General features: G+C 45.4%; 1 protein-coding gene across 7 annotated transcripts in view; it reads right to left on the bottom strand.

Annotated features, from left to right (window-relative positions):
* NRP2 (neuropilin 2) overlaps window positions 1-25,691 on the bottom strand; it is a 115,166-nt gene that overhangs the window by 21,919 nt on the left and 67,556 nt on the right. For 3 of the 7 annotated variants that reach the window (XM_003907842.5, XM_003907840.5, XM_009182852.4), the window contains exons 12-15: window positions 22,851-22,991; window positions 11,833-12,095; window positions 10,202-10,298; window positions 8,970-8,990 (exon numbers count right to left, since the gene is read on the bottom strand). In XM_003907842.5, coding sequence (XP_003907891.1) covers window positions 8,970-8,990; window positions 10,202-10,298; window positions 11,833-12,095; window positions 22,851-22,991 — 522 coding nt within the window. Of the gene's footprint in view, window positions 1-4,426; window positions 8,540-8,954; window positions 8,991-10,201; window positions 10,299-11,832; window positions 12,096-22,850; window positions 22,992-25,691 lie in introns of those variants that run through there. The other 4 variants (XM_009182851.4, XM_009182849.4, XM_009182854.4 and 1 more) reach the window with 3 other exon arrangements.

Below are 25,691 nucleotides of genomic sequence, written 5' to 3'. Positions count from 1 at the left end.
GCATTATACTTCTCTCTCCCTCCATCTCCCTCTCTCTCTCTCACACACACATACACATACACAAATACATACAAGTAAATGATGCTGACATGACTTCTGGGATTCAGTGAGGCAGATTTCCTGAGTGGTGGAAACACCATATTTGGTCTGGCTGGCCAGCATTCTCAGCAACAATATATTAATTAGGCTGGCTAGACTTGAAGGTAAATTCCACTTTGGCTTGCCAAGGCTTCTGTGCCCATTGAAATTAGCCTGGTCTTGCCTAAACAGGTCAATCACCACTGTTAAGTCATGACTAATGCATCCTCATCTTTTTAATTGGATGGAGGATTTTTAAAAGCAGATTGGAAGGGAAGTTGCAACAAAAAAATGTGGGCACAAAATAACAGAGGGTATGTGAGAGCGAGAGTGAGTGAGACAGAGGGAGGGAGATAATTCTTAATGACAGAAAAGACAGAGCAGGGAAGAGAAGCTGGCAGAGTATTTAGAAGGCAACCACGTTCACTGGCCGCCGCTGGTTGCCATGGAGATTATGTAGTAGATTTAAGCCCAGGGTAACTCTGGGGAAAGACTGGCTGGAGTCCCACTCGATGCAAAGCAGTGTTACAACTTGATTCTCCCAAAGATTTACATCAGATGAGAATCTGGCCCAGAAAGGGACTAGGAGTTTTTGAGCTTGCCAAAACCAGACATGATCTTTACTTCTGAAAAATGATATATGCTTCTCCTATGAAAAATGCCTCCCTAGCTGCTTGTGTTAAGCCAGAAAGCTGCATCCTCTCTACTCATGGGGTGCCCCACGAGGGGGAGCCATGGGTGGGAAGTGCTGCTGGCTCCTTCATGCATTGGTGGTCCCCCTCTGCTCGAGATGCAGACGGGGCTCATTTATATTTTCATGCTTCCTTCCACTACCCACCCTGAGATTCAGAGCTCCTTAAGCAGAGGAACTTACTCTCATCACGAGGAATTTGCTGTCATCCATACCTAAGGGTTTATACAAAGAAGGCACTCAGTAAATGCTTGGTGAATCAAACACTGAACTGAGGCTAAGACTCCTATTTCTGAGTCGGCGTTCTCTAATTCCTGCAGCCTGAACATCAGAACTCTTCTCTTTGATTTGGGGAATAGGTGAGAGGTGGGTCAGACCTTCTAATGTCTTCTCAGAAGTGATAGAAAAATGAGAACATTTTTCTTGGAAAATATTCCAAAGCCTGCTCAGCTTCCTAGCTCTTAATCACTGCTTTCTCCTGCTGTTGGAATCCCCTTCTGCTAGAGTGCAGGTTCATTGGTACCGCTTGGGTGACCAGAAATCCCACAACATTGGCAGAGCTTTGACAAGGATGTGTTGCTCTGCACACACTTTGACAGCCACATCCACATCCCCTGGGGTATAAATGACCCCAGAATCCCAGGATCCCTTGAATGTCCCTTTCTTCATCTTCATCTTCTCCCACCTCATTGCCTACCCTCTTTGTCTTTGTCCCCAAACTAATTCTGTCTTTTATTAGTTTCATTACCATAGCAGAGAAAGGCCTCTCTCTCTCATATTTGTGGCCATGGTGGAAATTAGGCATAGAATCAGAGAGGAAGAGAAAGCAAGGTGCTGGAAATGGCTCCTTGAAATGGCCAGCTTGCAAGTCATAGTGAACTGGTGTCAACTCATTATTCAGGTCACTAAGAAGATCTGCTGCCTGGCAACCATCCTGCTGCTGGATTTTCGACATGAGCTCACAAAAATGCACAGGAAACATTCAAGTGTTAAGGGATGCCCCCGGAGTTCCTCAGAGACATCCCTCCTCTCCCCAAAGGGTATCCTGGGGTTTGTCTCTGATTTTCATGTGGCTCCATAGTGAGGGCTGCCCTCTAATGAGGCTGCAGCTCACCCATCAAGAAAAGGGAGGTGATAAATCCCTAGGGATTAGCTTTCCCTCCGAAGAAGTACCTGACCAGACCACAAAGGTTGGAGCACAAATTTTTGTCAAGCAGAACATGGTCACAACTACCTACATTCCCTCCATCACTACATCATCTTTGTTCAAAAGTCTGCTTTCCTTCAGCCAAAATGCTGGTTTCCAACACAAAATACACCACTCATGGCTTAAAGTGCTCAGGCTGGAGAAGGAGGAAGTCTTCATGCTCCTCTTACAGTGTTTTTTATGATAAGAGACAGTGTTAGGGCACGATGGAGAGAATCAAGGGCACCTGCTAAGCAAGGTGAAATCCTAGTACATGGATTACATATTTAGAATCAGAGACACAGACGTAGTCTCTCAGAATCCTGCTCTACTTGAAAGACAAATTCCACTTTAGGTAAGACCCTCTTCCCCTTCTCTACCTATCCTTCTCTCCCCTGAAATTATCAACATGTAGAAAACTTCAGTGACAAATATCTATTTGGGGGACATTATACTGGCTCCTTAAACATTTCCTTTGGGCATTTGTTTGGAGAAATGAAAAATAGTACTATGTGAATTCATGCTTTTAATGTTGAAAGGTTAGAAATAACGTTAATGTTAGAAAAGAGAGGATACGACTAGCAACCCCTTCCTGATCCCCTATAAGCAACTCTTGGTTGACTTGCAGTTGGGTTTAAAAGTTTCTCAGAACATTCACCAGCTAAAGAGAGTCAACTCCAAAGGCAGGTGGAGTGTGCTGGTTTAGAATCTGGCTCTGTTCTAGCCTCTCTGAGGCTGTATGCTAATGAGGCTGTGGTTTGCCAGCCAGAGAAAAGGAAGATGATAAATCAGTAGGGGTTGAATTCACACCCAAAGCACCTTCCCAGATAAAAGCAGCAATCCAATGAATGCCAGATGGACGGATGAATGGATAGGTGGATGGATAAATGGATGGATGGCATAGAGGAATATATGTGGACCAGTGTTCAGACTCCCTGGAAAATGTTGATGACCTACTGGTACTTCCCTGGAGAGTTATTTTCAGAAAGTGCTATGGATTTTGCTAGCTCATACGGCACCTCGTTGGGAAATTAGAAAAAGGCGCCCACTTTAGGTGGATGTCACCTGCACCAGATGCCCGAATTGTTGAGTTGTGCAATTTTAGCTTCACTTGCCCCTTCAGCCATCTGGGGTGATCGAGCCATTGCTTGACAAAAAAGGAGCCTGGGCTAGGTGGGTGAAAGTGTAGGTGAGAATTCAACCTTGCCTGGAGTTGGTTGATCTGTTGACCTGAAGTTTCCCTTTGATTGACCTAATTTCCACCGCTTACTCGATGTCTTTTTTCAACTGGAAAGAAAATGCTTTCAATTCCGGAACTATTTTTCATTAATTCCCACCCCAAATTCTCTACAAAGTTTTCCCATTGTGTGAGATAATGAGAAACAGATATTTAAATAGTCAATAACTCAACTCCAAGTGATTTGCAAGGTTGCACAGGCTCCCATCTGTAAAAGTTCTGAGTCCCCTAGAGAAAAGCAATGCAAACACAAAGAATTTGAATTTTGAGAAACACTAAAGTTTGAGAAACCAGGCATGGGAGAAAATAAGAAAAACAATTACACATGAGGTAGTGCTCCTGTCATTCCTATCTGCAAATAGGGTTACTGAATTAATATGCAATTGGGAAACATGTCTGTAACAACGGCTACCCTGAGTGGACATTTCCTTCGATGGGCTTCACATGAACCATTTTGTTTATTCCTCATGACCCTCCAAAGGGAGACCTGAGAGCTTGAGAGGACAAGTGATTTTCTCCTGGTTTCACTTGGAGGATAATTGTGGAGAAAGGCAGAGCAGCACTCAGTGAAACCCAAGAGATGGCCCAGGGTCCTCCGAGGACCTGTACACTGCTAGCAAGTGGCAGAGTCACGGCTGGAACCAGGTGGACAAAACCCCGCCTGTGATCTAACCCAGGGGTCAGCTCATTGTGGCCTGTGGGCCAAATCCAGCCCACTGCCTGTTTGTGTAAATCAAGTTTTGTTGGAACACAGACACCCTCATTTGTTTACATATTGCTTATGGATGCTTTTATGCCACAATGGCAGAGCTGAGTACTTGCAACAGAGACTGTATGTCTTGTAAAACCCAAGATATTTACTGTCTGGCCTTTTACAGAACAAGTCTGCAGATTCCTTGCTCTAACCAAGTAGGGAGGGAAGAGGAAACAGTCCTCTTCCTTTCTGTCTCCTATTTCTGTCTGAACCTGTCTGAGGATTGGCGTGTCTCAGTCAAGTCAGTTTCTCACGGAATCACTGAAATGAGAAAGCATATACTATAGCTGCATTGATGAAATGTCATCTGGACCTGGGGGAGTCACCCAGGTTTCCAAAAGAAGTGTTTTGAAAGACACCAAGGGTAAGCCTTCTCTCCCTCTCTTTCAAAAAGGGCTCACTGCATGTCAGAATTGTTTCAGGACTGGCCTGTCTGCACAATCCTTTCTGTACAGGTTAAAAATGAAGTGCTGGTGAAGGAACATTTCAGATAAAAGGTTTATTTAATTTGTGAGATTAAACAAACAGAAAAAGGTTGGCTCCTCTAGATAAGTTTACAGAAGATAGTAGAAGAATGTGGTCACGCCCTCTGGTGTGTTTGGAAAAAGACGCACAAGAACAAAGGCATCCCTGAGAACTGACTCTTTCCATCTGCCTATAAGCATGGTGTGGCGGGAGGCGCCGGGCTGTTTTCAGTGAGTTGGCAGAAACCATGTGGATTGCTCCCACATCTAGAGGCATTTTTAAATGCCTCCGAATTCAGATCTCTGACTGGCTGAAGTCTCGGACGCTTTACACTCTTTGGTGGCACTGATGCTACTTTCTGTAAACTGAGTCTTGTCCCTGTGTTCTTGGAGGGAAACGTTGGTGAAAAACATTTTCTTCCACCCCTAGATAAGCTGGCCTTGACAGCTGTTTACATGAGTGGTAAACTGATGGAGAGGGGACGTGTCAGGCCTCTGTAGCAGGAGAGGCAGCATGCTCCAGCGAACCTCACAAAGAACACCTCCGTGTCCCCCGGGGAAGGATGACCACCAAGCAGTTACCCGCCTCACACATCTGATCTCCATGCTTTCTTGTTCCGCAACACCTAGCCTTAATCTGGCAGCTGGAGACATAAGGGGGTGGGGGCAAGGAGGAGGATTCACACACTACAGCTGCCTATCTGGAACCCTGGCAGGGGTTAGGAACACTTCTCTGCTTTTCATCAGACGGTTATGTGCAAACCATTTAACCCTCTCTGCATCTCAGAAGTGCTTCTAGGAGAAGGAGGCATGGGAGGAAGGGAGTCCAGGGAGAAAGGGAATATGAGGCCAGGCCCTGGGATGGGGGACCTTACCCTGGCAGACAAAGCTTTGGGAGGCAGGCAATAGAGGGTGAGGGTGGGAATGGGGAAGGAGAGATGACGGTGCAAAATGCAGAGATCGGCCAGTTGGCACCAAAGAAACAGAACTTAAAGCCTGAGGAATAGAGTCAAATGCCTGCCAGCATTACTCCAAAATGGGCCTCTCTTAATACTGCTCCCCTCTATGCCCAAGAGACAGCTGTGGATGTGCACTTTCTCCTGGTTTTGTCTGGATGAGAACTGTGGAGGACTGCAGAAAGGCACCTAGGGAGACCCAAGAAATGGGGCCCTGGACCTCAGGAATGGTGTGAGTCATAAACCCCACATTCCCAGCCGAAACAGGAGACACTGATGTTCCTTTTAGCATCCACTATCGTAAGACAGTCATTCTGAATCCTTCCCTCTGACAACCACCTTCCACAGGTGCACCCAGCTGGGATTTCCATGAGTCTCTCACAGGTAGGGCATCAGATCGTTTCTCTGCCCCTGCTTTGCTCAGATCGCACAGCCTCTAACATGAACAAAAACTCTTGCCTCCAAGGTGAGCTGCTAAAAATAACCACCTGGTCAACAACCCCAGAACTCTGATTATGGGCTTTATATATTTTTACTGGCTTCTTTATTGTTCTTTTTTCTTTTATTGAAAAAAGAAAGTATTGGGTAAGAGGAAATATCCATCACCTTAATTACACCACTTTTCGGTTCTTTTTTCCCCCTCTATACACACGGTTTTTCATTTGTTGAAGCTCAAATCCTAGAAAAAGATACATGACGGCACCATGTTTATAGCCACTGCTTTAAAAAAGAAAAGAATGCACACCCAGGCTACATTGTTTAAAATGTGACTCATAACAACCACAAAAAAGGGTCTTTTTAAAAAATCACATGACAACACAGTTTATTCATTCTGTCTTCTCTTTCTGTCTTCTCAACACAGATCTCTTTTTCTTCCAAGCTTTTTCTTCATTACTGACTCACATCCTGGTACACAATGTGTGTATGTGTGTGTGTGTATGTATATATATATATGTGTGTATATATATACACACACACAGCAGAAAACACAGGATGATTTAAATTTAAAAAATTATTGCATGGCAAGAAATCAGTAAGAGGCGGAAAATGAAAGATACTTCAAAATACAAAAGATCGAGACCATCTAATAACCGCAGGTCCAAAGGCCACTTTTACTGTATTTCCCTAAAGATTTTCCTATACATTGATTGCTCCTAAAGAATGAGATTACTTCTGTTGCATGATTAATTTATAAAGGAAAAGAAAAACACTCCAATTTGAAAAACGTACTAACAATGTAAATGCTATGGTTGGTAGTGTTTCAACATCAACTTTCCATACCTTGCCTGCCCAAACCTGATATATCTGTTTCCATTTTTTGAGGGAAAAGGCTGATTTTACGCCCTGATCAAGAGAGGACTCCTGCTGTCCTGACCATAAGAGGAATAGTATATGAGTCACTAGGTTAGATGGAACACACAGTCCCCTCCTCTCTCAAACAGAAAAGTTTGCTGGCACAGAGTTGCATGCTGTGGTCAAACAGGGCTCAGCCAGAAAGGAGATACCCATGGCACTAGATTAATCTGGTTACCAATTCAGATCTCCGTGTAAAATGTGCCAAGGTGAATGAAATTCTCCATTCCCAGTTCAGATTCTGCTCTTTACTGTGTCCATTGGCGAAGTCTCTGCTCCCCAAGCCTTGGTTTCTTCTTCCCAAAGATGCTTGCCATCCTCCAGGACGAAAGCCATGGCTCAATCCATGCAACTTGTGCACTGCCTTTGCTTAGCCTCAAAGCGGCCCACCAGGAGCACCCTGGAAATTCTTACCTTCAAGTTACTAAGCCCTGTGTTTATTTTGGCTAAATGAGCCCTGCCGCTCAGATGAGATTTTATGTGTATATTTTTTACAAGAGAGCATGACTGGCCTGTGAAGTCTCATGGTAAGCACAGTTTCAAGGAGAGTGCACGTGCCCTGGTCTGCTTATTCTCTTACAGAAGTGAAGCACTTAGCACTTAGCCACTGTACTTGTCAGTCATGGCCTGACACGGTGTGCACACAAAACAGTGTCTGCAGCAGCTACTGGCACGTCTTTACCCAGCCTTTCTGGGAGCTGTGAGTCTCCACAACCCAAAGAGAGTCAGGTGAAACAACATCCACGTTTCACTTCACCAACATAAGCATTACCTTGGGTCCTGAAGGTTAGAACTCGAATTCGACTGTAATCCAAGTCGTTCAGTTTGGCTCTCAGCTTTCCTTCCAGTACTTTGGATTTACATTAACATAAACCTCACCCCTAGAGAGCACCAGTGTATGCACATGAATACTCTTAATACTTTTACAACTGTGGGACAGGGAGTGGGCGTGGGGTTGAGACGCGAGGAAGGGTAAGAAAGGAAATATATTCTATGTCGGTCTGTCATTCCCCTGTCGTCTGCAGCTTTGTTCCTCACTGGCTGTCTTAGAGCTGATGAGTGGCAAACTGGGTGAGATGATTTGGAGTCAGGGAGCACATCTAGGTGGCAAACCAGGAATTCATCTCTTTCTAGCCCAGAGCTGGACAGATTAATGAGAGTGAAGATAACTAGTCTAGACGTCAGATATAAAAATGGCTGCCCTTATCTCTGCAATGCTGCCACTTGTGGGGGTGAGCCCAGCCAGTACAAAGAGGGCACAGCAATCCTCACAATTGCTGGCATCAAACAGGTCATGAAGAACCCCCATCATTCAGTGAGGGTGTTTCTGTGTGTGCTTTTACACTCAAGCCAACTGCAGTGATGCATTTAGAGTGGCTCCTAAATGTTTGGCATTAGAAACCAGTGTGGGAACTTCAGCAGTGTCAGCTAATAGGACTGCAAAGAGGGAAAAATGTAAAATCTGCTGCATTGTAACAGCACAAACGACATTGCATCACCCAAGGCTAGAGGCCTTTTTTTTTTTTAACCTGGATAAGGCAAGCATCCCCAATTCTTCTCACTTTGCTCTGCTCTCTCTTTGCTTTCTTGGGGGAGAACACATCCTTTCCGATTTTCAGTCCTGCATTTAAAGTGCTCTAGCTCCAGTCATCGAATGCACCTCCTTATTCCCTTGGCTGGACATCAGGTCCTAAATCTGGCAATTCTTCCTCCTGAGGCTACCACTTCCGTGTCTCTTTCCTAACTTCCTTCCCTCACAAGCGGCCTGCCACCGTGCCTCACTGAGGGTTAACTGAGACTGATGCCTTGGTACCCTGGAACTGGAAAGAAACCATCTTCAGGCTAAGATAAATCATTGCCACCTCATTTCACTTTTAATTTATACTGAATTTTTTTCTTTTTTTGGTTCAGTCTTCCCACAGTGTCTGCTTTCTCACCACTCCTGCATTTTCAGCCTCATTGCTCCCTGTTGGACAATGCAAGGCTGAAAGGTTTATCTGCAACCGATTTGTCTCTATTAATAGGTTTCTAAACTTTAATTAAACAAGAGACAGTGAGGATCTCAATCCCCTTTCCCGCGTCTACAGGTGTTGCTAGTGCCATCTAGTGGCAGGAAGGTGTGGCGTCTCTTTTCTCCTGCGAGATTTGACAAATTTGGAGGTTGACTCCCCCCACCAAATTCACACCACATGGGGGAAGGAAAAAGCATGCAAAAAAATAAATTTTTTTTTTTACCTTTAAAATTCTCACCTGCAAAAGCTGAGATGGGTTCTGAAAAAAACAAACCAAAAATTGGACTTAGTTAAAGGGAAGAAATAACTGGGTGAATTTAGGGTGAATAATTGGATGAATATTATAAAGATGACTGCACTAGGTTTTTTTGTACCACTCCGTGGAGAGTGCCCCACATCTTCCACATGTTCTAGGCTGGCTCTAACACATCATCACCATGGGGTGGGGGGGGGGGGGCAGGGTGGGATTCTCAAAGTTGCTTTGAAACAAAAAGTCCTTCAGAGAGAAATGGGTCCCAAAAGCATTGTAATCAGTCACTTACTGCTGATTGCTTTCTCAGAGCCTGGATTACTTTTAGATGCCCGGGGCCTGAGAGTTGCCCGGAGGGACTGGGGTGGTCCCAGGTGCTTCTGACATCATCAAGCACACACATGCCCGGGCTCGTGTGCCAAGAAAGGCAGTTGGTGAGTTACTGCAGCCACTCTGCTGACTGAAAGCAGCCCCCACGCCTTCTCAGGGTTCCCCTCTTGGTTTGGGGAATGTCCACAGCTCTGAAGGGACACAGTCAGGGTAACCTCATCTGCAGCAGGAGACCCTGAAGAAAATGTGTACATCTCAGGTGGACTGCCTGCGCAGGTGCTTTTGACCAAGATGATGGTTATGATATCCTTCTCGTGCCAGTCACCTGGCCTGAAATATCTAATCCTACAACGACTTTGGAATCTTGGGCATTAGAGGCATTCTTTTTAAAGAAAAATCTGAAATCTTACTTCAAATGCCACAGTTTGTTCTGCAATTCATTCATGTAAAAGAGCTACTCAGGTAATTGTGTTATCACTCTTACATAACATATGTACTATTTTTGCTCACCGGTAAAGGCTTCCATTAAATCCATCAAACCTTTCCAGCATATAATTTTGACTGGCATTTGCTTTCGTCCTCTAGCATTTTCTTTGCGAAAAGCTGGGGTTTGCTGATGGGGTCTTGGCACCCTGAACCTCCATGTACTTAGTGCATGTCTATTTCTGATTGGGAACAGGGATCTAAACCTTCCCCTCACTCACACCACCTCCCACCCTGAACCCAGCATAAGACACAACTACACCCACACCTTACCTCCTGCAGAGACTGTTGCTGCCCCACCCACTGGGTAACAACTGCATTGGAAAATGGTGTCCTGCCTCCTCTTGCTTATCCCAGCCCTTGGTGCCTTATTTGAAAGAGCCACGAAGAGACAGATATTCACATACCCATGCAGTTCTCCAGTGGGACATCAGTGCTTATCCGAATGTCATCAATGGCAATCTCTCCCGAACGTCCTTTCCCTATCACTCCCTCGAACACAATCTAGAAGCCGGAAGAATACGAGCCATGGTTAACTGAGTCTCTTAGTCCAAACAGTGCAAAGATTTCCAAGTTTCTGTTAGCTGCAGCTTAAAGCGTGTGTGTGTGTGTGTGTGTGTGTGTGTGTGATTGCACCTGGTACACATCTGTTGACCACATGGCTACAGCTCTTGAAATCTTAATTTAAAATGAGTTTGTTCAAATCAAATGCATATTTAAGGGGGTAAGAAAATATAACAAGGTGGTGGATATTGTTGTCCAGTAACTAGAATGTATTGATTAAAAGGGCCATAATCAGAGAATATTGAAAGGGGGGTTGAAACTTCCCTCACTATTTTCAAGGTTCCTGTCTCATAAATCTTTCAAATGCCCAATCCAGGTATTTGAAAACTCAGAAGATACGAGTGGGTGGGGGTAATGTGAGAAATACAGCACATAGGTTTGGATTTGTGCTTCTTATTATAAATTGCCTTAGGGCTTCATTATTACAACTCGGAGGAAAGAATTTGTTTTTACACCAGCCGTTTATTGAGCACCCACTATGCGCTGGACACAAGGATAGTGACAAAGCCTATTAAGACAAGATCTCTGTTCAGAGAAGCTCACCCATCTAGTGGCTGAGACACAAATGCAAACAGGTAGTTACAATACAATGCTCTCAGGCAAGTAAGTGGGGACCCAGATGGGGGTGGAGAGGGTCTCAGGATGCCTTGCAACCTCAAGGGGCAGGGACTGCAGGCTGTACACAGAAGCCCCTGGGCTCTATGGTCTTCAATCATTCCTCATGCTCGCCCTCCCCAGGTTCCTCTCTGCAAACTAGCACATGTCCTCTGGCAAGCTGGGTGAGCAGTTGGCTGCGGCACCAGCCATCTGTTGCTGCTCCTCGTCTGGGGAGGAGAAGGTTAATGCTTTGGCTGGTTCTCAGTCACCTCTTCCACAGTGTGTCTACTCCTACCCAAGTTGCAACCACGGCTGAACATACCCATCTGTGCCTCAGTCTCCTGCTCTGTGGGGCAGAGATAACAGAACTCCATCCCGGGAGCTGGTGAGAGAGAGAGAGCACTCACTCAGGAGCCTCTCACATCTGCTGGCCACTGAGCACGAACAGCACCCGTTCCCCTTCCTGTGTTCACACTCCCTGGGACAGGTCTGGGAGATTATCCTATTTCCTCCCCAGATCTGAAGGGGCTCCACAGACCTCTTTTCTTGTGTGTGGAGTGTTTGTTTGTGTTTATTTCCCTGGCTTCTGTGTCCCTTTGTCAGCTTACCTGATTGCAATCTAAAATAAAATGGAGAGGAGAAACATTTGTTGGAGATTTCAGCAATATAAAAGGCAACAGGAGGAACAAAGAACCAAGTCTGCGTGTAGAGATAGGCATATTCTGAATAACAAATAAGAGTGTCATTCAGTTGCCATGGTAACGTGAGAAACACAATGAAAACAGTAGCGCTTAACCACGTTCCCTAATGATGAATGGGCTCGGCTCTTTGAAATATTGAAATACGGATCACAAGATTCCCTTTTTGCTCACCCCACCTGGTACTCCATGTCGTAGCTGGGCAGGATGATCCGCCCGTGCTTCCACTCGCCGCCCTGGTCCTCGCGGATGACCCACAGCAGCTTGCTCTCCTGGCTGGCTTCCCGCACCACCTGCAGCGCCACCCCGCGGCCGCCCGTGGCCTGGTACTGGAACTCCATGCACACCGGGCTTCGGGGCAGGTGGACCGGCGGGCTGATGAGCCGCGCATACTGGCCCTCTCTCCGGCTGTCACTCTGCAGCCGCAAGAAATTCCTGTCATCTGGCGGAAACAAACCCAAACAGAGGTTCTTGATAAACACTTGGGAGAGACACCAGTGTGCTGCTGTGGCCTCTCCAGGGGAAAGTTGGGACTGAGTTTCGGTGTCTTTGGTTTATTCATGTCCTTGTTCTCCAGGCTCTGTGACCCTTTCTTAAGGTTCCTGCAGAGCCTTGATTCAAATGCTGTGTCTTCTTAAAGCCCTTTCTTGAGTCTCTAAGTCAAATCGGCCCCTCCTGCCTATTTCCAGGTATCATTTCCTTTCCATCTCTTTCACGTGGAGCACCCAGCGCGGCCGCCTTACGTCTTGGCTAGTCGTGCGTGTGCCCTTCTTCTCCCTCTAGATTCTGCAAGGCCAAACCCACATCTTATTCATCATTAACTCACCCAAAGGGCCAGTGCAATCTGATGGACTGAATTACAAGGGAACAGATTATAGGGGGTGAGGTGGCTGCTAGATTGGAGGGTGACTATGACCAGGTGGTTGATGCTTCCAGCCCTGGCCATCTTGGCTGGGTACTGTCCAAATGGCTGACATGTAAAACCTTCTGTCTCCGTCAGTGCTCCTAGATGATGCTCGGGCTCTAGTGATTGTGACTCGGAAGCCCAGTGTCACCTTCAAGCAGAACAGAGGGTGGGAGCTGAAAGGGGTGATTCAGGGAGGCTTGAACTTGGCCTTTCTCAGACAGCCAGGCACATATGGCTCCAATGATAAAGGTGCTGTCATTATTATTAACAAAGGCTGTGTGTTTAGCAGAGAATATATGTGTTCTGGGAAATTAAGGGTTTACCAATCCAAATGTTTAGAGAATGGCCTTTTGGCTGATTGGTTTCAAATTCATCAGACACTCATGTGGAAGACCGAGTTCTTGTTGTTGTTGGCAGACTACATGCCTTACAGAACACAGGTGTGACCTGCACCTTCAAATCCAACTTGTACAGGACCGTTCTGGCCACTTGTACAGAGAACAAGGTGGCATTTGGTGAGGAAATCTCACTACCTCTTTTTGGCCCTGAAACATAGGGGCATCTGAGGCTGAATACTTCTGCAAGATGTCAGGGCCACTTTTCTACCACATGTGCAGCATGTAACATGGGCATGTCAGATGCCTTAGGATCATGTTAGTGTGAGGTCATGTTAACCTGGGACAGGTGCACAGAGCTTTCTTACACCACAGGGAACGTGAACATCCTGGACTTGTCACAGTAGATGGGCTAGGATTCTAGAGCCTAGAATCAATGAAATAGTCCCTGGACCACTGCTTTGCTATTATTAATCTTGCTGACCTCACCTGTCTAGGTGAGCGCTGAGCCTGTGCTGGACCTCCCATCAGTGGCCCAGAAACAGCTCTTCCCTTCTCGGCTCCCCAGCTGCCTCACCTACCTCCCTGCTCCCCTAAGCCCCTTCCTGTTAGACTATCTGGGATTAGTGCTTCAGAAGCTATGCTCCCCTGAAGTCAAATGAGACCAGTTTAGTATGCGTATGTGGGATTCCAGTTTGTGCCTCCTCAACCATCCAAAGCCATGTCTGTCTACATACCCCACAAGGTGTGACCTCTGCGAGGCCAAAATCAGCACAGATAACTAAAAGGCAGCTGTCTACAGAAGAGAATTAATAATGGTGTCTGCTGAGGGTGGATACACCAATGCCATATCAGACCCTCAAAGATCTTTTAAACCTGTGCTTCCCCTATCAGATCTTACTATTACTGCTGTTAATGATAATAATTAAAGCTCATTCTTGCATAATGCTTTACAGGTTACAAGCACATTTACATGCAATATTTCATTTCATCCTTTCTATATTATTGTGAGCTAGGACTTACTACCCTTACTTTGCACCTGATGAAGAAACAGGATCAGAAAGGTTAAAGTGATTTGTCCAAGGTAGAGAGGCGACTGCAATGGCAGAGCCCAGACCTGACTGCAGGTTTTCCACCTTCATGCAATAAGTTCTTTATTTCAGCTGCTCTGCAGGTAGCTTGCCCCAAGTCCTTGCAATCAATCACACTCTGTTTGAGGCAAACTGGCTTCCCCACTGGGTCCATTGCTGCTTTTTCTCCTCTTAGCTGTAATTCTCCACTCCTCGAACCACTCCACCTACCCCGTCTCTTTGGCTAGTTCTTCTCCTAACGATTCTGGCACACGCAACATTAATCCCCTTCTTTTCTCAACAACTCTAGCATTTACTGACTGTACTGCTGATTTTACCTTGTTTTTAAAAGGATTTCAGGCCATTTTCCATGGATTTCAGCAGGTAATCACTCACTGCCTGGCGTTATAATTTAACTGGTTTTTTGGTGTGTCTTATTACCCCAGTTATATTGTAAATGCTGGTCTTACAAATAATAAGGTTTAACACTGCTTCTTCTCTCTACCCCTAGACAGTGCTATATATATGCCACTCCTCAAGAAAATTTTGTTTCTATGAATGAATGGATGAATGGAGAATGATAAATACATGGTTAAGAATGATATGAGGCTATACATTGGAAATGAGGACAGGAGAATCAGCTAGCTTCTCATAATCCCTTCGATATAATCCCTTCACAACTCCCTCTACCCTCCCAAGCCAACAGAACCTTTCAAAGGTGAGGTGCACCAGTAATGGCAAGGTGGCTTGTAGAAGCACCTAGTGTACCGAGACACCAGTGAGAACCCTTCAAATGCTCCCACGCTCCCGGTAATTTCCAAGCCCTTACTGTTGCCAGCTCATATATAAAGGAAACCAGATTTTAGAGATTTATTATTCAGCCTTCTTCCTTCACAGTTTCGCAAATAAGACCCACTTGCTGCCTGAAAATTGTTTGGCAGAAATACTATCACTTGTGTGAATTTACATTCTTAAGCGGCAGGGAAATCATGGCATCATGGTTAGAATTTGGTAAGTAAGATGTGTGTGGAGGTGTGAAGAACTGGGCTGAGTGGATTGTATCTGGGTCTGTTCTATTTACCCATCCTGTTACTAAAACTCCAGGCACAGCCAGGCCAAAGGTTTCACAGTCTGCCCCTTCCAGTGACTGCCCCCCAGGTAGCCCCCTCCCCTCTCCTCTCCCTCTCACGATAAAATGACAATCTCTATGCATGATTTAAGGGACCATTGCAAGACCGGGGAGTTAATGCTAGTGGCATGCTTAGCACGAGCAGCTGAAGGATCATAATTCAGTGCTGACATCTGAGCTAATCCACTAGTTTGCAGAATCTCCAGACGAGCAGGCCTCTGGATTTTACTTCGTTAAATCATTTGTGCCCCACTTGTCTGTTAAGTGCTATGAGCTCCAGGGAAGAAAGATGATATGTAAATTTAAGGAATTAGCAGTAGACATCAGTCAGAGAGATGCTGAGCTGCAAAGCGCCTGTCACTGAGAGAGGCCTGATTAGAACCAGGGACATCATGAAGGAATGACTCAGACCAGGAAAAGCCCAAGGAAGGGAGAAGAAGAGCAGGGGGAAAGGAATGAACACATTGAACACCTGCTGCCTGTGTGCGATCGCATGGGAGGCTTTACCTGCCTCCTCTGATGTCACCTTCCCTGTGAAATCTAGTCCTGCAAAATAAACACCATCTTCTCTATTTTCACCAAAAAGAAACTGAGGCTCAGAGAATTGAAGTGATGTAGGATTTGAATCCTGATTGGACTGAGTAAACCTGCCAGAGCATAGCTTCTCATCTGGGTTGGACTCCCAGCCTAACTCACTAAGCTTTTAAAGCCTCAGTCTTTCTATCTGCAAAATGGATTCAAAGACAGTGTTACTGCATAGAGTTGGGGGAAGAGTAAATGGAATGAGCCATGTAAAGTATTTTGCACAGTAACAAGGACACAGTAAGAGCTCAGGAAAAGTTATTACTATTAATATCACTCTACACACTGCCTCCTATGCTTGCCTTTATTTTACTTGGAAAGAAAAAGGATAGAAAGACTGCCAATAACCCAGGAAGGCCAATCCAAGACTCAAAAAGAAGTATGTTTGGCATGAGGGCAGTAAAGATGTTCTCTGGAATAAGACTGGTTCCCCCTATCTGCTCTTTCTCCAAAAACCAGCCGGCCCCAAGTTTTCCATCCTGCAAGGTTCACTACAGGTCTTTTGTGTTCATCACAGTAGATGAAATAAAATACTACATGATCCTGGAACAAGAGTGGGACCTCAAGTGACCTTAGGGCAGGCCAGTCCTGACTCCCAGAGGAACCATGCCAAAAGCATCTGAGAACAGCTGTCCACCCTTTACTTTAAATTCTCCAGAGAAGGAGTTTCCATAGGCCACGTCTGTAGTGTGTTTTCTAGGTTACAACCCTAACCATCAGGAACTTCTTAAATTCAGTTTAAAGTTTTCCTGCTGTCATTTAGAGACATTTCCTCCTTCTACCCCTGATGGAGCACAGCCAATTTCTGTTCTCCGACTTAAGAGACATTTTCACTTGTGAAGAATTAAAACTTGTAGTCTTTGCTTCTCTAGGAACCCTTGCCCCTTCAAATGTCTACTTCCTAGGGCATGGTTCAAATGTCTATTTTCTAGGGCATGGTTCAAATGTCTACTTCCTAGGGCAGTGTTGGTTTTCCACTGACCCTTCTTCCAAGCTACTATAAATGCTTCAGCTCTTTTAAGTCATGGCACCCACACATAGATACTGAGATCAAACACGGGCTGCAACTGAAGTTTGTTCTTCTGGAATCTCCCGCTTTATGGCCCACCACTGTCAGACACAGAAGGTGTTCTAAGTATACAGTGGCTACTGATTACTTGACAGTGAATAAAGCTCGTATGGTGGGGGCGGGGGGCTACTTTTTTATTTACTTGAAGCTTGAGGTAAAGCCCTTTGGATTGTCAAGAGGTTGCCTGAACATGACGACTGACCAGCTAAGAACCAGCCCTGCCTGTTGGAAGCTGCCTTCTTGTTCTTGTAGCTGATGGCTATGACGCCAGCAATGGACAGCTTCCAAGAAAAAGACAATGGAAAGGAAATATGTTCGATTGCTGAAAGAGAATGAAGAAATAATGTCCCAGAGATACAATCCCTCTCCTCCTGGACCTGACATATTTGGGAGGCATTTTGCTGGGTCCTTGACCCAAAATATGTGTTGTTGCCAATGACACAGGGAAAACAATCGCCTGGGAATGAACAACGGGAGTTCAAAAGGGTGAAGAGGAAGCACAGAGGACAGGGCCATTCAGCATTTTAACCTGCTGCTGTCTCTGGAAAGGTCTCTTGATATTTCACCTGGCGATTTACGGCCGCATCTGGCTTCAGCTGCTTAAGTGTCATGTGAACATGTGACTGCAACTGGCCCAACAGCAATGGAATCAGTTGTGTCTACACCTCACCAAACCCTGAAATAAATCACCAGCTTGATCCTCCTGGCTATCACAAAGCCAAACACACCATCTGTCCAACACGTACATCTCCTGGCTAGCATCTTGCCCTCCTACTAGAACGACCATCTGAAAGAATATTTAGTGCTGCAGGAGATGTAGTCTCTTCGCATAGTCCATGCTTAAAACATGAGTCAGCCCTCAGCTGGCCTTCCAAGGTCAGCCTATCTCTGCTAAGGTCCTCAAATTAGCAACCAGTTAAGGGAAACACTGACTTTGGATAAACTTAGCAAGATGTTCTCAAGGTTTACAACAGACCGTTTTGTGGACAGTGAAGGTTTCAGTCCTAGTCCTTGCAGGAATCTACCCAGAGCTGTCTTTTGCTATGTCGGCTTTCATGAAGGTTTTGCCATTGAGGCAGTCTTGTCGTTCTGCCCCTTCGTTATCAATCCACACACTGCTGGGGGACTCAACCAATCATGATTTGCAGGAAAAAAAAAGGGTAAAGAAAGCTTCTTCCTGCTGTTATTTTTTCCTACAAAGCCAGGGACATTTTTCTACCTTCCTTAAAGAAGGGCTTCTACCCTTTTCTTTTCCAGTTGAAATTATTCCTTGACTATTGGCTTTCTTTTAGCCAAGCTGCTCCTGATCTTTAATTATCTATCATGGTCCAGAGCCCAGGAAGTTCTGTCTCTGGATTTGCAGTGTCTGTGCCCCAGCCAAGTCACAGTAACCTCTTTCTGAAGACAGTTCAATCTAACAGCAATTCAATGAATTGTGTGCTGCCATTGGTCCCACCCGATCTTTTGAACTCAGAGTTGCTTTTCAATTCAGTCACCACTTGCTCACTGTCAAAAAATCAAGCCCATTATGAGTAAATTCACTTATCAATTATTTCCTCTGATTTCTCGGCAACCATCCACTCACCATACCCACCCACGCTTCACTTAATTTTCTTGTGTGTGCCTCCAGTGAATCAAGGCTCTGGTCTCCCACTCGAACGGAATTCATTCAGTGGCCCAATCTGCATCAAAATAGCCCCAATGAGGTGTTAACAATCTTACCACTTAAATTTGAAGGAATAGCCAGTCACCGTTTGTAAAATTTGGATCTTTCATAACATTAAGATTCTCGACTTACTCCCACTTGAGCTTGTTTTTGAGCCTAGAGTAAAGGTTCTGTTCCCTCAATCCTATAGGCTGTGGCTAGGCAGTCAAACCTCTGCTCGATATCAGGTTCGCTTGTTTTCTTTCTATCTATCACTTTCATGATTTAAAGTCATTGAAGTAATACTGTAATCAGACTTCACAAGGCCAGCCCACGAATCAAAGAGTACACATATAGGGGGAACACACACTGGAGGGTTCTGAAGCTGACCTGGCCTAGTACCCTTTATCTCATCTTGTGTCGTTCCTGACAATAATAATGACTACAGCAATCACAATGATGATGATTATTGACCTTACTTAGTATTAATATTTACTTACAATGCTCTTTTTGATTAGTCACAATAGTTCCTACACCATCTAATGCCATGTTACTTGCTTACTTTACTGTAGTTATCCAGTGAGGGAGAATAAAACAGCTATAAAGATACCAGCCACTGAACACTCCCATCAAGAGATCTCAGAGAAGACACATCCCTCCATTACTTGCTTCTCGGTTCACACCAAAACCAGGGAACTAAAGCATCAGCAAGGGTCCCTGGAGGTTGCTCTCATGTTGATGACCAAAGCACCAGAGTGGTGTTGTTCGATACAACACTCTGTGATGATGCCGTGTATACAGTGACATGCCCTGTCTATACACTGACCAATACAGTGTAGCTATTGTGCCGTTGGAATGTGGCTGGTGGGACAGCAGAACTGAAGTTTTGACTGCAGTCATTTTAATTAATTAAAATAAAATTGCCGCACATGGCTCATGGCTACCATATTCAATGCTGCAGCTTTAGATACCTGCTCACCCTATGAGTTTTTGCCTCAGTTCTTAAAGGCTGGGCTCTGATCATTCTTAAAACTGTCTATGATCAAAGCACCTGAGAATGTAGGAAACATGCCATCTCCCTACTAAGGGGGTGCTTCCTATGTCATTGTCACTACAGAGGAAAGCCAAAGTGTCTTCTTAGAGAACACTGAGTGTTCCTCTGCAGCTAGCAGGGGTCACTGAATTTGGAACAGGGTCCCGAGAGGCTGGTGTGAACACCCTCCAGGCAGCTAGGCCACAAGCAAAGAACTAAAAACAGAAATTCTGAGTGGCTTGAAAGACTATCTTGAAAAACAAAAACAGTGGAATGAAACCAGTGGGTGTCTTGTCAGCCTTAGGCAACCACTGGCCAAAAAGAACAGAACTAATTGCTTACTTAAAAGGAAAAGGAAAAGAAAGAAAATATGAGAAAACAATGAAATCAGAAAACATCCAAGGAATGTAAGCAGCTTCCACAGGCCCTGCTCATCCTATGGCCTGTGTCGGGTACTTTAACACAGCTAGATCCTTTCCTGTCCACCTGTCTCTTCATCCTGGTGCCCCCACACTTGATGGAGACACCTCCTTTCTTAAATTTCATTACTTCTGTTTGCCTATCTCATAAGGGGATGAAGCATATGGCACACGCTCGTGAAGAGTGGGACGGTCCCCTCTGTGGATGGCAAAGTGTGGCACACAACAGGCTTTCAGGCTGACTCCGTGGGCGCCAGCCGCTCTGAACCCATTAGCAGTTGCTCTGCCCCCAACCAAGCCAGCTGCTTCCCTTCTCCCCAATCCCCTCAGGGCCTACCCCCTCCTTTTTTTTTTCGATGAAGAAGAAGAAAGGACCACCCTGAACAGAAAGGGCTTTCTCTCCTCTCCTGCTTAACGCCCAATATCGAGCTTTGTAAGGAGAAGGAAAATGGGAAATACAGAGAACGGTTCATAAAGTCATCAGAGGATAGAGGGAAGGGCTCTGAGAACAATATTATGATTTTGTTTCCTGGAGGCAGGTTACAAGTGCCACTTTCCCAAACTTCAGGGATTCCTCTGGAATAGGAAAATAATTATTTTCCCTTTCAATATATTAAGGGAGGAACAACATTAGATTTAGCAGTTCCTCATGGCCCTAATTTTCTCGCTGTCCCCATCCATTCAGCCAAAGGCTGGAATTCTGCCCACTTTGTAAGCTTGCTCTGAAAAGCCCTCCCAAACCACAGGGTGTAATGAATCAGCTGGAAGGAGGACAAAGACTAGAATTCCCAACCACCAGTAGCAAGGGTCAGCCATAGGGGCTTTCGGGTGAAGGCCAGGACTGGACGAGGAGGAGGCGGTGGTGAACGGGTGAAGAAACAGAGGTCCAGGCCAGGGTCAGAGGGAGGTCACTTAAGCTCCCCTAGAGCTGTGACTCGGTAATTGGTGGCCTTGTGGCCTGGGTAGGGCTGCCCTCAGACACTCCCAGAAAAAGTATGCTTAGAAGAGTACAAGGGAGGAGGCCAGAATCATTAGAATGAACCTGAGGACAGACACTGAATAAGAGCCAGCCAACCTCCCCAGCCTGCAGAGGACCCAGGCTATATCTTTTTTTGCAAAGCACCTCTGCTGAGGTATGTACCACACACACACACACACACACACACACACCCCCATGCACAGAAACCACAAACACACTCATGCACACACACATTAACACTAGAATACACACACCTACACAGACCCCACAAACCTTCTTTACATTCAGATACAACATGGGGGTTGGGAACAACCATGAATTAATTGGATGCAGTCTCAAAGGAGTGGAAATGAAATGAAAAATCCAGGCTGGGTTATAAAAATAAGTATTTTTTCCCAACGTGCAGGAGGCTCATTATATTAATTAAACATTATTGCAGTGAACAGAGAAGGGAGGGTGATTAAGGCTGGACTGGGGTAAGTGTTCTCTTCTGTTGCCCGAGGCCGTGGTGATCTTCAGATATTAATCTCTCTGAGCACTCAAATGCTGAAGAGATAAACACTTGAAATATGAAAATGTTTTTCTCCGGATCAGGCACTGTGACCCTCCGGGGAAGCAAGTGTGGGCTGTGTCAGGAGGCCAGCTCCAAGTGCTCTCCTAGCGTCTGTCCCACTGCCACCCCCCAGGAAGAAGGGACACGCCAGTGCTTGGGGTGAGAAGTAGTTCTAAGGAAGCCTGCAGAAGGGAAGGTCCCTTTCCCTCTTTTATTTTCTAGTCTTTTCCTGTTGTACCCTGGCAAACTGATCTACTAAATTTCCAGAATTCACCCCTCTCCTCTCCAGTGCTGATGGAGGTCTCAGGTCCAGGCCGGAGGTACAGGAGAATTCAAAGTCACTCAGTGCTGTGCTGGAGCCAAGGTGTACCAGCTTGTGAGAGCTGCTTGTCAAGTGTTTTGTAAGCCAGTTGTTAAATGTATTCATTGGTAAAAATTAAATTATATAAAGCTATAATTCAATACACTGTATTAAAAAACAAAGGTAACAAATCCTCAAAACTCAACACTTGCTAGTTATCTTAATACATTTTATCAGTATCTATACTTCTGGAGTCACCTCTGTCTACTGTATTTGCACAATGGAAAAAAAACTGTATAATGCTCTATTACTGACTTCTCAACTCTGTCTCCATTGATGTTGTGTTGGTAGCTTAAGTGGAGCTATGGTAAGGGTATTTATACCACTGAAAGTGACAAACGTTAAAAAGCAGTTGTTGTTGTTTTTTTTAAATCCCTGAAAAGCCTATTGTTAAACATTTACCATCATACTGCTGTGAAAGCACGTAACAGCGGAGAGAGCAGACAACGCTTGCTACCTGTTTAGAAGGGCTAGAGGCAACCCCTTCTTGTCAGCAGTGTCAGGAGAGGCTTCTAAAATCTGGCTTTCTGAAACTAAAAGGGTGGGCTTAACAATGTATCCAGGACTGGCAGCAATACTCTTCTAGAAGCCAAGTGCCAGGCAGCTCTGATAGATACCCATGGGTGTGGCCGCATTTTGGTCCCTCAAATTGACTTGGTGTAGAAGCAATAGCACCCTCAGAGATGTATAAATCAGACTCAAGGCCAGTGGTCTCCCCATGAGCCATTTTAGGAACAGTACCCAGCTTGAAGTTGACAAGGGGCTCCATGATAATGGCAGTGGGTGCTGGCTACGGGAACAAGAGGACATTGACTCACCCCATCTCCTAGGGCCTCCCAATTGTCCCTTCTTTCTTTCTCCTCTTTCTTCTATCTTGGCTTCCCCCTCTCCCTCCCAGCTTCCAGGCTGTGCTGTAATCACAAGAGAGGCTGGGAACCACCAACCGGCTATTCTTTGAGGTGACGTCTTGAGCAAAGACTGTGGTGGTTTGTGGGCAAAGAACAGAGGATTGCTCTGCGGTGGGAAGTTACAAAGCTTGTAAGGGAATCTGGGGTTGAAGTATGTGGAACAGGCTAGCCTTAACTCTTTCATCTCTTCACTCACAGCTGGCTTACCTGGAAACGTCCGGTCGTTCGGGCTGGAGCTGCTGGCCCAGGTGGTCCGGAGCCACTTGGCATGGTCATACATCCAACCACAGGGCTCCTCGGGGAAATCAAAGTTGCAATTGAATCCCGAAGGGAGCTGCAAATCTTTGTCTAAAAGGGGAAAATAATAACCCAAAGGAAGGCAAATGAAATGGGTTCAGAGAACAGCCACAGTGGTACTATTTAAATGGCTGGCAAGGCCTGAGTGGAGAGCAGAGAAAGCAGTGGCTTCCTTTGCTTATTCATTTAACTCATCTTGGCGATCGCTGGCTTTCGGGTCAGGCTTTGGTCTCATCCTTCCCAGGCATGAAAGCCAAGTCTGCCAGTGGTTCCCATAGTAAGCAATTATAAATGAGGCCACCAAATGGCTTCAGGCTCTAATCAGCCTCTTCTGTCCACCTCGGACAGCAGACAAATGTGAAAATTGCTGTTCCCTAAATGCCAGAGAAGAATGTCTCCCCAGTGCCCTGGTGGAAGGCTGGCTCCCAAAAAAAGTATTATCTCATCTCCTGCCAACCTGGCTCTCAGAGGAGGTGGGGCGGCCCATTAGCATCCAGAGAGACTGAAATCCCTGGGAGGTTCTGCCCAGTGAGGAGAAAGTGACCTCGGAAACAAGGAAGGCTTGTTTGCTACACTTCACCTCTTTGTGATCCGTCTCTATTTCTGAAGACTGGGACAGTCCAGCATCTCCACGGGGAGGTATGCCCGGTGGGAAATTTGGCATGGTAAGAGCAAATCGAAGGGACCAGACCAGCCAGCGGCTCAGCTCAGTGCTGACCAGGAGGAAAAACAATTTCCCATCGTGCTGAATCCCTGGAGGCTGCGACCCCAGGGAGGTGGAGAAAGCTTTCCCTATGGGAATCCAGGAACTAAGGACACAATGGTGTCCTGTCTGCTTTGGTGGTTCACCTGCCTGAGCCTGAAGACAGAACCAAGAGAGTTTCTTCTGAGGTTCCACCCAGCTCCAAAACTCCAGTATGAGTTCATGCCAAATATGTGACTAAGTCGGGGTGGTGTGGAGGTGGGGAAAGAGGAAATGGGAACCCAAATGTGGTTATTTGCCAGCTGTGCCTGCGGAGACAGCGGAAAGATGCCGGCTAATGTTGGTAGCAGGGAGGAAGTGGGGTCTCTGCCCTTCTCACTTCCCTTCCCAGGGTTCTTAGAGAGGAATTTCCGTGGGGAGGGCTTAGATGCAGGTTAGGAAGTCTAAAGGGAGCCACAGACTGGTAGAAACAAATTACTCACCCTAGGGGTGAGGAGGGCTCACCTCATGGGGGGCAGGGCACTGCTGGCGTCAGAGGGAGGAGGAAGATTGCCACCAGGCCCTGTAAATGCCTCCCCTTTCCAGCACAGCATATTTAACATCTGCCCACCCTTGGCCAAATTCAGGTTGAGTTTAGAAGAAACACATGGAATCTATTACAGAAGCATCAACCTGTGGCTTGGAAAAGTCAGCCCTTAGCCCTTACCATCCCCTTCTCCTGACAATTTCTGAATTTCTATTTTTCCCTTCAAAAAATATGAAGTAATTCAATATAGCATAAATCCTCTGTAATGTTTACATGTATACTGTATCTCAGGAACCAGATTCTACAAAAAAAACTTTTGCAAAAAGAAAAGGGAGGAACCATCAAAGAAACCTCAAATGAAACAAACCACTATAAACGGGAAAATCATATTAAAAATAAACTTCTCAAATTTTGTAGCAGAACCCTTAATTTTTCCTTTGATTGTTGTTTAGCTAGAACCCCCACTCCAGGTCCTCAACAAGCTAACTCTGCAAATCCAATATCGTATATTAACTCCCTGTGCATTTCACTTTTGGCTCTCAAACTATCTGAAACATGTCTTGGAAGATTCTCCAAGTCTCCTTCTTCTCTCCATAAAACAAAAACAAGTTCATTAAAATGTCAGAATTCTGTATTCAACTAACCCCGACCAGCAGTGTCCCCCACCCACACAATAACACAAAAGCACAATCCCCAAAGCATATGCATTAAATTATTGCCTTTTCAGTCACATAACTTCAGCATTTATTTTTGGCTTTCCTCCCATTCTTCTTTGTAGCCATTTTCTGGAGTCATCCACTCCATCAGTGCAGTTCCTCTGTCAAACGGCTGTGCTTGCAGGTTCCACAGATTTCGCCATCTACCTACCATCTTTATCTCTCCATCACTTCTCTAGTCTCTTTGCCAATCTTCTCTCATTTTGTTTAATGAAGATTTAATAATGATCAGTAATTTACTGTAAGTTGAGGCTGTCAAGCTTAACATTCTAGACAAAATGCCAGGTGTTCCAAAATTTGTGGTTTCTTAGAAATGTCCTCATACTTAGTGACCTTAGCAGTATGATTTAAAATGTGACTTCCTTTTGTGTTCTGCCAATTATTGTTTTTATCTAACTTGGATAGGCTGTGAAGATAAACGAAAGGAATGTAGATTTCCCATGTGATGAGACCCACCCAGAAATGCGAAGCCCCTGAGTTTTGAGGGAACGGTTGAAGATGCCTTTTTACATTTCTGCCTTTGTCTCTGATCTGCACTCTAGTTATAGAGGATACGGTGCACTATCTTATAGAATCATCACTGTTATACTTTCTCAAATTAGTGGCGGTGAAAGACACACGGAAACACAATTAAGTCACTGCTAACTGCTGGATTAACCCAACCATCGCGCTCCACGGACCAAATCACCCAGATGACTGCCGTATCTTCACTTGACTATAGCAGACACACACAGCTTAACAAGAAAAACTATCAGAGCTGTGAATTCTAAGGATGAGGATGGTTTTCCTTTATCAGACAAGCAAGA

This window comes from Papio anubis, chromosome 10 (genome assembly GCF_008728515.1).
Source record: "Papio anubis isolate 15944 chromosome 10, Panubis1.0, whole genome shotgun sequence".
NCBI classification, from domain to species: domain Eukaryota; kingdom Metazoa; phylum Chordata; class Mammalia; order Primates; family Cercopithecidae; genus Papio; species Papio anubis.
Note: the sequence above shows the minus strand (reverse complement) of the source record. Positions and strands in the feature narration are given on the sequence as shown.